At 51.4% G+C, this 16,370-nt stretch overlaps 1 protein-coding gene across 1 annotated transcript in view; it reads right to left on the bottom strand.

Annotated features, from left to right (window-relative positions):
- Positions 1-4,274: 4,274 nt before the first annotated feature.
- LOC113407475 (laminin subunit gamma-2-like) overlaps positions 4,275-16,370 on the bottom strand; it is a 37,108-nt gene continuing 25,012 nt past the window's right edge. The window contains exons 11-23 of the mRNA XM_026656043.1: positions 15,991-16,236; positions 13,590-13,726; positions 12,338-12,494; positions 11,486-11,691; positions 10,620-10,699; positions 9,513-9,650; positions 8,296-8,440; positions 7,722-7,871; positions 7,300-7,414; positions 6,639-6,838; positions 5,636-5,794; positions 5,450-5,549; positions 4,275-4,525 (exon numbers count right to left, since the gene is read on the bottom strand). Of these exons, the coding sequence (XP_026511828.1) occupies positions 4,275-4,525; positions 5,450-5,549; positions 5,636-5,794; positions 6,639-6,838; positions 7,300-7,414; positions 7,722-7,871; positions 8,296-8,440; positions 9,513-9,650; positions 10,620-10,699; positions 11,486-11,691; positions 12,338-12,494; positions 13,590-13,726; positions 15,991-16,236 (2,084 nt within the window). The remainder of the gene's footprint in view (positions 4,526-5,449; positions 5,550-5,635; positions 5,795-6,638; positions 6,839-7,299; positions 7,415-7,721; positions 7,872-8,295; positions 8,441-9,512; positions 9,651-10,619; positions 10,700-11,485; positions 11,692-12,337; positions 12,495-13,589; positions 13,727-15,990; positions 16,237-16,370) is intronic.

Here is a 16,370-nt window from a genome sequence, read left to right as displayed (position 1 = left end):
TCAGTGTCAGAGCAGGGATTAGAACCCAGGAATCCCTAGGCCCTTGCTCAGACCACTAGCCCGTTCCTGTCCTCTTGGAAAGGCAACAGGATTGTCAGTGGTACCACCAGCAAGCTTTCCCTTCCCAGGCTCTACCCCCCACCTGAAAACGTTAGTTCAGGAATTGTCACTGTTGCACTGAAATTTTCCATGACAAGCAGAAGGATAGGAAAGGGTGTGGGGAGATTGGACTGGCTTTGCCAGACTCTGGTTTCTCTGCTCTTCCTGCCGGTCATGGCACCAACGTGTATGTCCAGGTGGGGGAAAATATGGACTCCAAGAGGGCACCAAGCCGACTCAGAATCCATGAAGGCTGATGGGAGCAGGAAGGAAACGTGTACAGTCGCCTGTTCTTCAGGGACATCTCCATCTGGAGTTCCTGCTGCTAGCACCCACTGCTCTACATACTCGCATGGGGGAACCTGGAACGAGCAGCCTTCCTGGAGACCCCTGCTCACACACACAGCAGGTGGATATAAGGGGCACGGTCATTTTGTGGGGGAGGGAGGGGAAGAGTTCTCTATCTATACAACGTCAGTAGCTAAGCTCTTCTAGACAAACTGATCTTACTACCCTGTGTGGGTGAAGCTTTTCATGAGCTGTCTCACACACAAGCTATTTCAGAGAATAGCAACGGCTCCTTGCCAGGGCCTACTGTACTTCTCCACTCCAAGCTGGAGGAGATAAAGCAATCGATGTCTAGAATGAGCCACCAAGACACAATAAGGGAATAAACTCAGAGAGAAGAGGCTTGCCCCTGAAGTGGGAGGTAGGACAATTGCTCTTAACTGAGGGAAGATGGAGAAAGGAAATAAAAAGGAATTAAGACAGTGTTTATAAGAGTCAAAAAGCTCTCGATCCCCCGCTCCTTCAGGTGATCAAAGGGTGAGATAGGAAGCAGGCCAGTTTTCGATCTCATCCAGTTTAGGACGGCATGCCTTAGAAACATAGCATTGTGGTATGGATGATGAATATACTATGTCTTACTAGTCTTATCTATGCCTTCATTTATCTGCTCAGTAAAACTCATGGTACGGGGGGGATGGGGGTGTAGCATATCTTTGGAGTGGACTATTGAACTGTTGGGATCGGTTTGGATTTGATCCTTGGGTTGGCGCAAGCAATCTCGCCTCCATCTCTAACCCATACAACAAGGGTTGGCAAGGAAAGGGGTTTTTTCAGTGTAGGGGGGGGGGGGGAAAGAGGGTGGGATGGTCCTTGAACCCGCAATTTTAATAACACAGTTTTGCTTTACTGAAATGAATAAAAAAAAGTTTTAAAAGAAAAAAAAACTCAATGGGTTGAAGTTGCCATGTTGCCAACTGCATCTTTGTGAAAGAATTTGGAGTTGGATTTCTGTTGCTAAAAGTGGTCGACAAAAAAAAAAAAATACGAAACAAAAAACCCCCCACCTCTTTATCAGCAAAGTGTTTAAATTATGTAATAAAAAATGATGCTATTAGACTGTAGTGTTTCACTGCTGCTTCAGCTAGGGAAATGTCCCGCTCCTCTTTGTGACAGCTGGATGGCTGTCTTCGAGAATAAGGAAAATACTTTGCACTTATTTTATAGCCACTTTCATCAGGGAGGCAGAGTGGTCTAATGCTGCAATTTGGAAATGGAGATCCTTGGCCTTTGGATCACACATGTTCTGTAGGAAGCTGGCAGGTCACATGGTGTTGGCTCTGCCTCCATTGCAAAGAAGAGCCTGGAGGCCTGTAAAAGCAGCTTCAAACAAGGAAGAAAGGCCAGACCAGCAGCTGCTGCTACATAAGGCAGAGGAGGAGAAGATGGCCTCAGCCAGAGCCATCAGAAGAGAAACTTAATGCTCCTCTATTACTACTTTTCCTCAAAAGGAAAGGCCAAAGCTGCTGGGGGACACTGTACGATCATGAATGGGAGGGAAGGTCTCCATGGGACACTTTTCCTATTAAAGCCTGGTTCCCCCCCATGAAAGTCTGAGAACCTAGAGGGTAGAGAAGAGAACAGAGTCAGGACTCCAGGGTTCTATTCCCCTGGGAAGGTCACTTAACCACTCCATTCCTCACTTTCCCCAACTGTGAAACAAGGATAATGGTCATTACCAATCACTGTACAGCACTCTGAGAAGACCCACACTAGAAAGTATCATCAGCCTTCTCTAGCCACTAACCCACGCTGCTGCCTCCTTTCCCCAACAGTCAGTTCACCTCTTCTGGACACAGAAAAACCTATCTCCAGAAGGAGAGCGGGAAGAAAAAAAGAAACAGCAACATCCAGCCACAAGGATTTGTTTTTTATTGACTTTTTTTTTTCTTCAATTAAAAAGTGCACTTAAGCAAAAAAACAAAACAAAAAAAGTCAGATCCATAACATCTGTCCTGTCCTGTGCAGTGGGAGAAATTGCAGAACAAGCCAGAGGTTAGTGTGTTTCACTATAAATAGAAATATACCATAGATGATTATTTAACATATAATATTCAAACAAGGAGGTGGCACTTTATCAGAGAAGCTGAGCAACTGAAGGGTGAGTTTAACCCCAGAAAGTGACCACCTCCTCTGGGGCACAGTTGAGATTGCTGATCCTGCCACACTATGTGGGGCACAAGAGAGGTAACAAGGATCCAGCAGAGCCGTCCTCCAGTGGCCAGAAGGGCCAGGGAACTGTCTCCACTGAGACAGAGGAACAAAATGAAATTGGACCCACAGGAAACCCACCTGTGGTAGAGATTTGCCTCCAGTTCCTCCAGTTTTAGAGAATGATTGATTAAGAATCAGTCACAATTCCTCTGACGCAAGGCTGCTCTATGTAAAACATTGAACATTGTCTGTTGGGAGGCAGCACCAAACTTCTTCCAAACTGGAGGTGGAGACACATCTGGTTACCTTTATGGTGTTGGGGGTTTTTAATAGGGCAATCAATATGCTAACACTGTGAAGGGTAAGCTGGGCTCTTGGGTGCCAGTAATTTTGGCCAAGGTCAGCAGGACAACCCCCCCCTGTTATTATGGAAAGCGCCAGGGGATCTTTGATGTCCATGCAGAGAAGACAAGAATTTGCTTTTCAAAGTCTCATCTGAAAGATGCACAGTAAACTGCCTGGTACTCGATTGCCCTCAGCAGGATGAAGGGCTGAGTCATCCCTCCTGGGGCTCGCACCTGTGCTTTCAGTGCGCCGAGATACTGCAAACCTGAGCTTTTGATCATGAAGACATCGCCTCCGGTTAATCCCTTGAGAACCCGCCTGAATGAAAAGCCCAGGATGAGAAGGGGTGTGAAATCTTCCCCGGGAGCCGGGTGTGCTGGTAGGACGGACTTTCCAGCTGAGGGCCCCTTCAACAGTCTAAGGAGTTACTGACCATCCTCCCACCCCCTTCAGTGTGATCATTTTTAAACCATCAAAAATAAATCCCTTCCCTTTGACTAAACAGTAATTTAGTCACCTTGCTAAGATACACCGGGGAAGACCTACACTTTAATGAAAGGGCCACAAGTTGGGTCCTCCCCCTGCACAAGTCTAAAGCACAAAACAGATATACAGGCAGTGCTAGTGTCAGTGTTGAGACTGGAAAGGCAGTGAGGACAGTGCTGCAGTAGGGAACTCCGACCTCCCTGGTCCTGTACCCATCCCTGTCATTCGCTGGGTTCGGAAAGGATTGCTGGTGAGAAAGGGTCTTGCAATACACCAAGGGGAGCCAGTGCTGTGTTGGGTGGTGAAAGGCAATGAGAGAGGCGCTGGCATTGGAGGAGAGAGGCAAGTTCCGCTGGCTGTGCCCAAGTGTCAGGGCCTTGGCAGGGACAGGGAGATCTGCAGGAGTCAGAGTTCAGCTTTTATAAGACGTTCGTTTGGCGACTGTCCAGAAGCTGAACCGGGTGCCGCTGCCTTCTCAGGCCATACTCTAGGGATGGGCTCCTACTAGCTATGGCTTTTCTTGACCAGCAGCTTCTTCATGCAGCCAGTCTCTCCTTCCTTCCTCCTGCACTCCAGGGATGGACGGATACCAGAGTATAAGGCTTTCCCGGCTCAGGGGCACCTTGTGGTGATGTTGGCATCAAAACGCGATGTCGTGAGGCAAACGTCAGCACATTGCCACACCGAGTCTGACCAGCTGCACCCAAAGGGTCCGTGTTCAGCTCAGCAGAGCCAAAGGCAGCTGGTCCTGGCAGGCTTGGCTTCCCCATCCCCCACGACCCATCAGGCCACGCCCCAGTATCCACAGCCTGAGAGACCCAGTCCAGAGAGTCTTCCTAAAGGTCTCAAGGTTTTTCAATGGAATTTGTGTTGTAGCAGCCTGGGGGGAGGTTGTTGCGGATCTCCTCCAGGTTCCTAATGTCTGCCAGGATCTCATTAATGCTCCTCTCTAGAGTCTGAACCCGGAGCCTCTGCAGACTGGCCGTTTTCTCCAGTTCGGCCATCTGCTCTTTCAACTGGCTGTTCTTCGTCCTGGCCCCGCTGAGGTTGAGTTCGAGCAATCTCAGCGCCTGCTCATCCACAGGGCCAGGCTGGTCTATTTCCGAGGAGGAAAATAAAGAAAAGGAAACAATGAACAGATGCTGGGAACTGGATCTTTCTAAGTACATACCCCTTAGCCCCATGCCCCAGCTGCAGTTATCCATGGCGCTCAACCTGCCTAGGCCAAATGGCTTTGAAAAAAAGTGTGACAAAGACTCAGAATGGAGGACACAGCACAAAACAAGAGAGAAAGAGGAAGCTGGGAAATACTTGGAATTCATTTCTTTACACTCGTGTGAAGTTCTTCACAAACTGAGCTCGGAGAGGTTACGTTTCTGAGACAGGTAATCAACTATTAAATTCCTCCAGGCTGGTGTGGGGTGGAGGAAAGTTTGGATCTGAAATCAACAAGATCCCAAGCAATGAGGCACAGTCACAGAGGGAGAGAAGAAAACTGGTCTTGTGGTGAAGGCATTGGACTGGGACTCAGGAGATCAGGATTCAATTCCTGGCTCTGCCATACAGCCCAGGGGGCAAGCATTCATACCGCTCTTTGTCTATGGCTATGAGGGGCGATTCCCTTGCTCGTGCACATACACTCATGGCAGCTCAATGAGAGCTAGTGTGAGTGTAAATTACTGTGTAGCCACGCCAGCACCAGTGGATACATACTCAGCACGGCTCCGCTACCGCAGCTACGCTGCTATTTTCACTCACACTCACTCATCAAGCTACTGCGAGTATGGACATGGGCAGGGGATCACACCCTTAGCTCATAGTGGAGACATCTCATCCCCATTTTATAAATGGATAACCAAGGCTAATATTTCCCGTCTCACACCCTTTGTCTTGCCGGTTTAAATTAGAAGCAAGGCAGAAATTACCTCTCAACATGTGCTTGTCCAGCATCTAGCGCAATGGGGCCCTCCGGACACTACCATGACACACAGAATGAAGAAGAAGGTGGTTATACACTTACCCATCAGATGTAGAAAGTCTTCCAGGGCACGCAGTGTCTCTTGGACAGCAGCCCCAGCAGTACGGGCACCGGCATGGGCACCCTGCGCCTCCTGACCAGTCTGAGAGAGGCAAGAACAAGGCAGTAAGGGCATATGTCACCCAAACAGGTTTGCAGTTGCTTTAAAGGCAAGGGATGGGAACTCACTTTCTGTGCAGCGGTGGCATCCATATCGACCTCCAGAGCCTTCCTCGTGAGCTCCCTTTCTGCTTCTCTGGCCTCGTTCAGTAAAGCTATGACTCCTTTCTCCAGTTCCAGGACCCCATCTGCTGTCCTGTTGGCTTCTGAGTTCAACCGCCTTATCTCCTAAGAAAGCAACGGCAGTAAGAGTAGGAGATATCTGAGAGGCAAGAAGGCCCAACAAGGATTCATTCAAGAGAGAAACATTGGCAACATCCACTTGAAAGGACAGACTAGTGGCTTGATTTTCACATGTGCTACGCACCCGCAACTGTCACTGACTTCAGCACGGGGCTGCTAGTCCTTAGCGCCTCTGAAAATCAGACCAGAGATGAATGGGCAGAAAGATGACCCAGTTCTTGGAAACACGGGCCCATCAGGCCCAAATTATATCGATTCACCCACTTGCGTAACATGGTGCTCTTTTCCCAGCTAGTTTTATTTACTCTGCTTTGCAGCCACTCCCTGAACTCACCCTCTCAGACACGTCACTGACATGGAATGACTGTGTGTGACTTCGGGCACACCTACGCTGCAACTGCGAGGTGCGATTCCCAGCTGGGGTAGACGTACACGCGCCAGTTCTCATCGAGCTAGCACACTAACAGCAGCAGTGCAGCCGCAGTGCCTGAGTACAATCCCGTCCCACCTCCTCGCTATGTAGCTGAGCTAGGAATTACACCTCCCACCTGCAGTCTCACTGATGCCAGGCCAGTGTCACAAAACCTTCCGGTCTGCACTTGGGGCTCAGACTATGCATATCATTTATCAGGACACACTGATGTGATACATTCAAGTAACTCACACCCTTCATGTTGACCGAGAGCTGAACAGGATTTAGGGTTAGTGTCTAATCCAGGAAGATGACTGCTTCTCAGTAACCCTTCTCCATTTTCTTCTGTCACTCTCCATCCTTACCCCTGCCATTCCCCAATGCTCTGCTTATCAAAGAACCCAGACTTCCCCTTACCTGCTGGATACTACCAGTGATCTCCTTTGCCTCCCCGGCCATGCTTCTGGCTGTCTTTGCGTCTGTAGCAGCACTGCCCAGGGCGCCTTCTGCTCGTCCAGTCTTATCATTGGCATTCGTGACCATATTGCTGATGAGAGGGAGTCTTCTCATCGCTTCCTCAGCTTCTCTTCTCCTACCATCTACCTGCAGGTGAAACCCTAAAATGGAAAAAATACACAGCCCCATCAGATCCCAGAGGGCATTCCTCAGAGTCAGGGATGTGGTTCATTGATGGAGGAACAAATGAGAGACTACTGGAAGCAGAATCCCGCTCTCAGCCTAGGAAAGATTGGCACCTCTGGAGCTGCTTATTCCATGGAAGAATGTCCACAGTCAGAGAATGGGGAAATGGGGGAGTGGGTGTACTCAGGAAGAGAAAGATTCCTAGGAGGTTTGCACCACTGTCACACAGCCCAGGAACTGTTAAAATGATCTGCCTGGAATGATCCTTTAACCCTTTGATGCTAGGAGCTGGGATTGCCTGGCATACGTTACATTGAAATGGAACATACTGTGACTATTACCAGCTGGGGAAACAGCAACGTGGAGCTTTCAGAGCAATAGATCGGAACCAGTGACCGCTGCTGAAGTAAGATGCTTTCGCCATAAAGAGACTCACCCCTGAGATTTTTCAAGATGAGTTCAACTTCATAAAAAGTGGCATTGCCAGCACTCAGTGCCTGCTGTGCTCTGCTCTTGGCAAGGTTGGCGCGGGACAACAGCTGACTCGAAGCCTGTAATGAGCCGGAAGGGACACAAGGAGACAGCAGATCAAGCAGAGAGCACGGGAGGCCCAGCCCTGTTCCCAAAGCTGTCTCTGAGGCAGCTTCATTTCACCAGGGAGGATTAAATTTACAGCTTGCCAGCAAAGGCTCAACGCCCGTCCCAGTCTGGGTCACGAACAGAATAATGGAGCTGAGATTGCAGTCTCTCTGCTGACCCACCTCCTGCTCTTTAACACAGACAGGATAAAGTAGTGTACAGATCACAGAGATGGCAGCTCTCTCAGGATACCTACTAACATGGGGGATGATGTCTTACCAGTCTCTTGCTTTCCCCGCTCTGTAACAATTGTTTGATTTCTTCCTCCCAGCTTCTAGTGTTGCTTTGCAGCCGCCTGTATTCTGCCATGTACGTCTCCACCAAGCCCATTAGAGTGTCTGCCTCCTGCCTGAGCCGGTTCGCCTCCTCCTGAGACACCAAGGAAACAAGAGTTTACTTTGATCACAGGTACCCAGCACCAGTCACAAGGACTGGTCCCCAGCACCGATTGGCTGCCACCACGATATCACTTGTTGGAAACCAGAGCAGGCCTGAAAGAGACGTACATTTAGCAGGGTGACAACATGCCACGCTGCAAGTGGTGAGGCTTTCCATAGGATGATGGGCCACCTAGCAGGAGTAAGAATCCATTACATTCAGCCTCAGGATGGGCAAAGGCTCGTCAGCCCCTGTGCTCATGGGTGGAAAGGAGAGGGGGACAGAGTGAGGTGAGAGAAGCATATTGGTTCCTTCCCAACAGGACACCGGGATGGCGGAGGGGCTGGCAGACTGTGATTTGCATCAACAAAGTGCATCAAGGTTCTCTGGTGTCTAGCAGACAAGAAATCCTCACCTGGAAGGACCCAGTGTCGATCTTTGAGAAGCGAGACATGGAGCTGAGGAGCACCAGGCTGCCCTGATAGGCCCTGTCTGCATCCAACGCAGATCTGCTGGCGTCAGTCTCCAGCTCGCTGGCCAGCAATTTGGTTTCATCATATCTGCCAAGAAAAAAAAAAAAAGAAAAGCATCGTAAGCCGTAACACCCACCTCATGTTTAGCAGCCCATGAAACACAGAGACCAGCTCCTCCCTGCTGGGTCAGGTCGTGGGGCCATTTGCCTCAGATCAGCGAGCCTGCAAGCTGGTCGGTGGCTCCACCTTTGCAAAGCATCATGTACATTTCCCACTCTGGAGCAATTCATTTTATTTAACACGGCCTCCCCCACCACGTCAGCCGGAAATGAAAAGCAGCAGACCCTCCTGTGTCACATGCTCCTTCAGACCCAGGCTCACACACAGGCCAAGGTTTTCAAAGGGGCCTAAGGACGGGCAAACAAACTCATGAGACGCCTTAAAGGAGCCTGAATTTCAGAGGCGGGCGCTCAGCTCTTTCTATATATTAGGCCCCTTTAAGGTGTCTCAAGTTGGGCACTCAAAATCAATAGGCACTTTGCAAATCCTGGTCATCCCACTTTAATATTTCCCTATAGATCAGTCCCCTCCAGTCCCGAATCACCTGTGCAGCTCTTCTCTGGAGTTCCCGTATTACTATCGCTCTGAGGGCTTGTCTACACATAAGCTGCTACAGCTGCGCAGCTGCAGTGGGTCAATGAAGACGCTACCCAGGTTGATGGGAGGGGTTCTCCGGTTGGCATAGGTAAGACACCTCCCAAAAAGCAGTAGCTAGGTTGACAGCAGAATTCTCCCATTGACCAAGCGCTGTCTACACCAGGGCGGAGGTCAGTTTCACTGCGTCGCTCGGGGGTTGGATTTTTCACACCCCTGAGCGACAGTTATACCAGCCTCATTTCCTAGCGTAGATCAGGGCTTAGTATGTCTGAGACTGTCTGGGCCAAATCCATCCCTGGTGGAAATCCATTGACACCAATGGATGATTTGCCCAAGGGATGAGTTTGGCCCCACAAATGTGTGTAATACACAAAAGAAATTGTATACCCCCAACAGACACCCCATAAGGAGGGTGGGATTCTTAGAGGCACTTCTCACTATACTCTCTTCTCTCCCCTCCCGCCACTATAGAGACCTACACAAACACATGCTGTGAACCTACTTTCGCAGCAGCCCTTGCACAGAGCTCGCCAGGATGCCTCCTCCACTCACAGCTGAGCGCACCAGCTCCAGGGCCTGTCCTGAGTCATCCACCGCCGCCCTGACTGCCTGTTCAATGGCATTTGCTGATTGCACGTGGCTGGAAAACAGAAGGGCTCCCATGAGACATGGGCCTGCAAAGGCTGCCTCACTTCCTCCATCCACTTGTTATTCAGGTGTGTCGTCATCAGAGCCGTTGTAGCCGTGTTGGTCCCAGGATATTAGAGAGACAAGGTGGGGGAGGTCATAGGCGGCGAGTTATATGGGCCCGTGATGCCCGTGCTCCACCAATATTTAGGAACGTGGGCCCAGCTCCACCAATGTTTGGGCTTACTGCACTTTGGGGGGCCCCATGTTTCAGGGGGATGCAGGGTCCAGGGCAGCCTGGAGGGTTAGTGGGGGGCCTGGCGCCGGCAGCAGTGAGTGATTCGGCCCCAACCCAAGCTGCTGGCTCCCGGCATCGCTCGGGGGAGGGGGCAGAAGCCGGAAAGAGGCGGGACGGGGGCTTGGAGGAAGGGGTGGAATGGGGGCGGAGCAAGGGCAGGCTGGGGCCAGATCACTTGCTGCTGCCAGTGCCAGGCCCTGCCGCTAACACCCCAGGTTGCCCTGGACCCCGTGTCTCTCTGAAGCACGGGGCCCGGGGCTGTTGCCCCGGTCCATCCTATGGACAGGACAGCTCTGCTTGGACCTGGTCTGGGGCACCACCAAAAATTATATAAACCTGGCGCCCATGGGTGAGGTGGTATCTTTTATTAGAGAGATATAATACACACACACACACACACACACACACACACACACACACACACACAGTGTGGCTCGAAAGCTCGTCTCTCTCATCAACAGAAGTGAGTCCAATAAAAGATATCACCTCACCCACCTTGTCTCCATCATGAGAGCAGGTCTTTCTGGGAAACCCAAGGAGCTAAGAAAGGGAACCATACCCCTGCAGAATATGTGCTTCTTGGCAATAGTGTTTACCCGCTGTGCATCTAGTACCAGTAGATCTGGACTGGGGGAGAGGCAGTCATGGCCAAGAACATACCAGTGGACGCAGCAATCTGCTCACCTGTTTGCTAGTCTGAGAGCTTCTTGGGCCAGCATCAAAAAACTGTTTGACCCGCCAGGGAGAGGTGAAGTTGGAATATTCTGAGGAGAAAGAGAAATTAATTGCACTGTCTCTCTCTCCCTCTCTCTGATTTAATGCTGGCAAAAGGGAGGGATTGATAATGACTGGCTGAAGGTAAGAGAGTGCATCACACAGACACAGCTCTGCCTCAGCGCCCAAAGGAGCCTAGCCAGCCATTCCCGTCTATATGAACCCCGGTAAAAGAGCAATGCTAATGAACTCCTGTCATAGAGCAAGGTGCTGGCCAAAGCTCCCCTGTTACTCTGCACCCACAAAATAATTTGTACTGCACTTGCAGCCTCCCTGTAACAAAACTGAAGCAGCCTATGGAGAAGCAGGACACCTCCTTCCGGGTACATCTACACAGCCCAGGTCTCAGAGCCCAGGCTGGCTGATAGATGGGGCCTCGCATCACTGCACTAAAAAGAGCTGCGTAGACGCTGCAGCTCGGGGAGGAGCTCAGGCTTTGGAGCCTAAGGACAGGGGGAGGTTTCAAAGCCCAAGCTCCAGCCTGAGCCATAACATCTAGACCGCTATTTTTAGCTTGGTAGCACGAACAGTGCAGGGGAAGATTAGGGAAGAAGGGAGCAGAGGGGGCTGGAGAAGGGCTCGAGGCAGGAGGTTTGGAGAGCTCAGGGAGTCGGCATCAGGTGCTGGGAAACCATCACCATGGAGAGCAAGGGAACAGAAGTCAGCAGAAGAGGATTCCTCTAGCCTCTGCAGCAGTGGCCAGGAATGTATTTACTGTGGGGGGGCTGCTCGCTGGTCTGGAGTGTCTGTGCTGATAGGACCTGGGGAGAACTTACCAGCCCACTCAGGGTCACTTTGCTTTGCCCCAGGTCCAAACGGGCTCTCTCGATCAGCCTCCTAATGTCCTGCACCTGGGCCTGGTACTGATGCCCCAGCGCCTGCAGCCTCTGCACCGTCACCCTGATGTCGGCCAAGCGGCTCTGGTAGCTGGACTCTTGTCCCTTCATTTTGGACATCCGGCTCTCCAGGGACTTGTCAGAGGCTGACGAGAGACCAAGAGAGATTTACTGGGCTGCAGGGGAGCCGCCGGATACAAAACCGGAACTGAGCACAAACAGGCAGACAGCTCAATGGAGAAAAAGACAGTTCTGACACGCTACAGTCGGGGGGGAGGGGCTGTCCCAGAGTGTTGTCCCCTCCCCCATCCCCATACTGTACTGGGAGTCGGGGGCTGTCCCAGGGTATCCCCTCCCATCCCCACACTGTACTGGCACTCAGGGGGGCTGTCCCAGAGTGTCCCCCCAGTCCCCATACTGTACTGGCAGTCAGGGGGGCTGTCCCAGAATGCCCCCCGTCCGTCTCCATACTGCACTGGCAGTCGGGGGTTGTCCCAGAGTGTCCCCCCTCAGCCCCCATACTGCACCAGCAGTCGGGGACTGTCCCCTGTATACTCATACTGTACCAGCAGTCAGGGGGGTTGTCCAGGACTGCACCCCCCATCTGCATAGTTGGGGGTGGGGAGAGGGGAAAGCCTGTCCCAGAATTTTATCTCTGAAGTGCATGGTTCAGAACTGCACTCCTTGCCCTGCACTCCAGTATCTAGCATTGGTTCCTTTCACTGCATTCAGCCTCCAGGGGCCCCTCTGCTGTCTCTCCAACCCCATCCAAGGGGAGGCGCCCGGCGTTACCTTGTAAACTCAGAGCTTCTCTCAGGATTTCACGCAGGGTCTCCTCAGCCTGTTGCATCTTCCCCTCCAGCTCCTCATTGGCCCCTTCCCCACTGCCAAGCTGCAGCCGAGACACAAGAACCTCCAGCTGCTGCAGCTGCTGCAAGTACTGATCCACCTGAAACCAAAGCAGGCCACGGGGTCAGCAAGTGGCTGAGAAACGTGGGTTACAGAAGCAAAGAGACAAGGGCTTGGGCCACATCCACAGGCACTAGGAGGTGGGAAGAAGCGAAGCCCCAGGATTTGTAGGAAGTAGAGAACCCAGCACAGTCTGGAAGAGTTACCTGGACGAAGAGCCCTTTTAGTGAATGTTCTGGTCTAAACACCAGATTAACAGCCCTGGCGGCTGAAATCCTTTATTGACAGACCAGGCAGTGCAAGCTCCCCCACACAGCCTGGGCAAAGTGCCGCAAACCATTCCTGGAGGGAGCGTAACTAGCAACGAGGTTAACCAAGCCTCTACTCCCATCTCCCATTCAGTCCTTGGCCTGCTTACGGCGACCATCCCCAAGGATGCCACTTAGGGACAGTCATGACCATGGCGTTAGGGATGTGAATGCTTGCCCACTTGAGACCAGACAGGCCACCAAACAGCCACCTGAGAGTAATTACTTCTAGTCACTAAAGCCCTGGACTGGATTTGAATTGGGCTCTTTCGTGCACAGGGAAAACGGTTAACCTTAAAATCCAAGCAGGAGGTGGCGTGACTGTGAATGCGTTCTGCTCCATGCTCCGAAGGGAATCCCAGACTCCTTAACCTCGTCCCCCCATGGCAGCGCCAATAGCGAGAGGCTAGAAGGATCTCCCTCGTCTCGTCTTTTCCTACAAAGTTGAGAGTTCAAGGGGTGGAAAGAGCCCTCACTCTCCCCAGAGCAAAGCTGAAAGTCTGTCAATGTGGTTCCCAAATCTGCATGGAGCTGTTTCTTGGGGAGAGGGGATCTATATTTCTGGGCCTATCTGAGCTCTCAGGGCATGGGTGGTTAATTTCCTTTGTATCTGGAAAGGAGCATTTGCTGAGCCTCATCTGTGGATTAGCCTTGACAGCTACTGGGTTCAATCTCTGATAGGAATGCAAAGGAATTAGTGCAGGGTGAGGAGAGGGAATTATCACTGAAATCTTTTGCTGGAGAAGTGATGTCAGGCAGAGTTGGCAGGTAAGTCCAGCTCAGATACCATGGTGATGGGCACCCAGCTGACAGACAGAGAAACTTACCTGTGTTTTCACATGGCTGTAGCAGGCTGGGCACTGTGTGTGCTCACAGTTGGGCCCCTCGAATCCTGGCTTGCAAACACAGCTCCCATCGCTTCTGCACTTCAGGGGGTCTGAACCTACCGAATTGCAGTTACAGGCTGCAGAAAAAGCAAAGGGTTGGAAGGAGCCACAAATCAGATCAACATTGAGAACCAAAGAGCATAAGGAAACAGCAGCTCTCATAAAAACACATGCCTGTCCTCGCCAGAACATCTTCCCATCTGCCTCTGCGGGGGTCTCACACTTCTGCTTCTGCACTGTTTTTCAAAGATGCACAACCACCTCCATCCTGACCGACCTGTCTGCCCAGTGCCCACCTCCCGTTTTGGGCTAAACAGAGACCAATGAACTCCACCCTACCCTGCTGCTAGAGTCACTGTTCCCCGGAATGCTGACTGCTTCCGAATATCTGTAACTCCATATTGAAGGAGTTCAGGTCCGGTTTGTACACTGATGGGGAACCTCCAAGGGAAACCAGTGGTGCTACAAGGAGCCGTGCTGGTTATTTATATTTTGCCTCTGAATCAGCACTGCGCTAACAAGGTACTGCTGGAGCTCCCTTTTTTTTTTTTTTTTTTTAATGAGACCCAATATGTGGAGTTCAGGCTTGTGGCCTAGCCATTATATTCCAGCTACCTAAAATTCTCCCCAAGGTTTCAGCTGGACAAAGTATTATTGACTTGTCCTAATATAATGTGTAATGTTGCTGCTCCCTGTGAAATCCTTCTTGAATGTGGATTCAAGAAATGGCTGGTTCAGTGGTGGAGGAAGTGACTCTTGTACAAAGCATGTGAAAAGCTGGCTGGGACCCTTTGAAATGAAAGGTGCTATGAAAGGACATCACAACATTAGTACCGGGTTTGGGAGTCCATTCCCTGTCCAATTACACTCTCAGCACATACCCTCAGGACCAGGCTCCTGTCTCAGATGCAGTTTCTGTGCCGGTTATTCTCACCAGCAAGTCTAATAGCTTTCCCTAGCTCTTCTCTGGGTGTACCCCTCTTAATCCCTTCGCTTAGGAATGTAAACCTCCTTCCCCCGCAGTTGTAACCCCCGAAAGAGCCTTCAGCAACCTCAGAAAATGCTGAAGGAATTCAGGGCCTTTCCCCTTGATCTCCTCAGCGGTGCCCTGCTGATGGAAACTCCCCATATGCAGACACAAATCAACGCCTCTGGGAAGCGCCCAAGTCTTAACTTGAGCCATCCAGAAATCAAGCAAAGCACTGGAGTCAAACTGCAAATTAACGGTCACTTTTTATGCATCATGGAAGTTGCATTCTCACATAGCAGCAGCTCTCTCTGTCGCCCCTCACCCCCCGCATAGGGATCACACTCTTAGCCTCATTGAGGCAAACGTGCACATTCTCCAGGGCAGACTTGTTCAGCGGGAGTGTGCATTGGGTCCAGTATTTGTATTTGCTTTTACATTCCTCACAGGCTTTTGTAAGGCTTCAGGAAGCCATTTGTGGGGCCTGAGACATCACAAGATTCTGGTCTCCTCCTGGTATTTCAGCTCCTGGAGAGATGGATGGAACATCACGAGAACACTGGAGCTTGTGTTCTTGTGGCCTCACAAATGGCTCCATGAAGGGCTGGAAAGGCTTATGAAAAGGGTAAACAGGAAAACAAACTCAGAAATATTAGGCTTTAATTACATTTAGCCAGGGCCTAATGGGGAGGGCAGAAGTCTCCACAGGGAAGGTGAAAAGAGAGCCCTTCCCCAGTGGTCTGGGTAGACATGGCCTATGCTGCATCTACCCATCACCATCTCCTCTATGGCCCGCCGGAGGGGTGGGGGGGATAAAGTATGACCTTTCTCCCTTCAGATACAGGAGTTGAAAGCACAGCTTCCACCGTATCCTGTAGTGAATGTCTGGTGGGCCCATGTCCCTCAATGCCCGATATATGGGCTACCCTCCATTCACAGCCTCTCCTGTTTGAATTCAAGAGACTGCCCTGCTGTCCCTCAGAACACAGAGCAAGCAGGGCCGGCCCTCACCACCTCAGCATCCCCACCTGCCCCCACCCTTCTGCAGCAACCAACCCCCCCTTCAAGTGGGGCTGGGCATCTATGGTCTTGGGTTCCTGTTGAACCCTGAGCCCTCTGCTATCCAGGTATCAGATCAGTAGGACCAGTGCTTGGACATGACATTGCTTGGATGGGTCTCAGGTCCTGGCACCTCCCAGATTTCTCCAGAGGCCAGCCCGGGGTTTATCCAGATACTGTTGGAGGCTTTACCCGATGTGGGACTTACATGCCCAGCCTTGATACTCATATACACACACAGGGACATGTTTACTCGCAGGCACTCTCCAGTGCAGACGCACTCACACAGGCGCACACTCCGGCTTACACTCCTACCTTGACACTTCTCTGCTGGGTTGAGGGCTAAGGGGTTCCCAAAGAACCCGCCCCTGCACTGGTCACAGGAGAAGCCAGCTGTGTTGTAGAGGCATTTCAAGCATTCACCCGTCAGCCGGTCACAGTTCCCCACAGCACCGGGATCGACATTATTGTTACAGTGGCAGGGCTGGCAGGGTCTCACACGGCCATTGTCGCCCAAGGGGTCTCCAAAATAGCCATCAGCACAGAGTTCACAGTTAGCACCTGGGGAGGGAGACACAAACAAGACAGAGGCCAGTTACACTCCAGAACTACAGGGCCCCAAAGCAGTGGCCAAACCCCATCTAACACTGCCCTCTCCCTACTGCCGGGGGACTCAGGCACTACGCCCTGCTGGG

The sequence above is a fragment of the Terrapene carolina genome, unplaced genomic scaffold, assembly GCF_002925995.2.
Source record: "Terrapene carolina triunguis isolate 2854851 unplaced genomic scaffold, T_m_triunguis-2.0 Scaffold211, whole genome shotgun sequence".
Taxonomy (NCBI): domain Eukaryota; kingdom Metazoa; phylum Chordata; order Testudines; family Emydidae; genus Terrapene; species Terrapene triunguis.
This window is presented reverse-complemented; position numbering and strand designations above follow the sequence as displayed.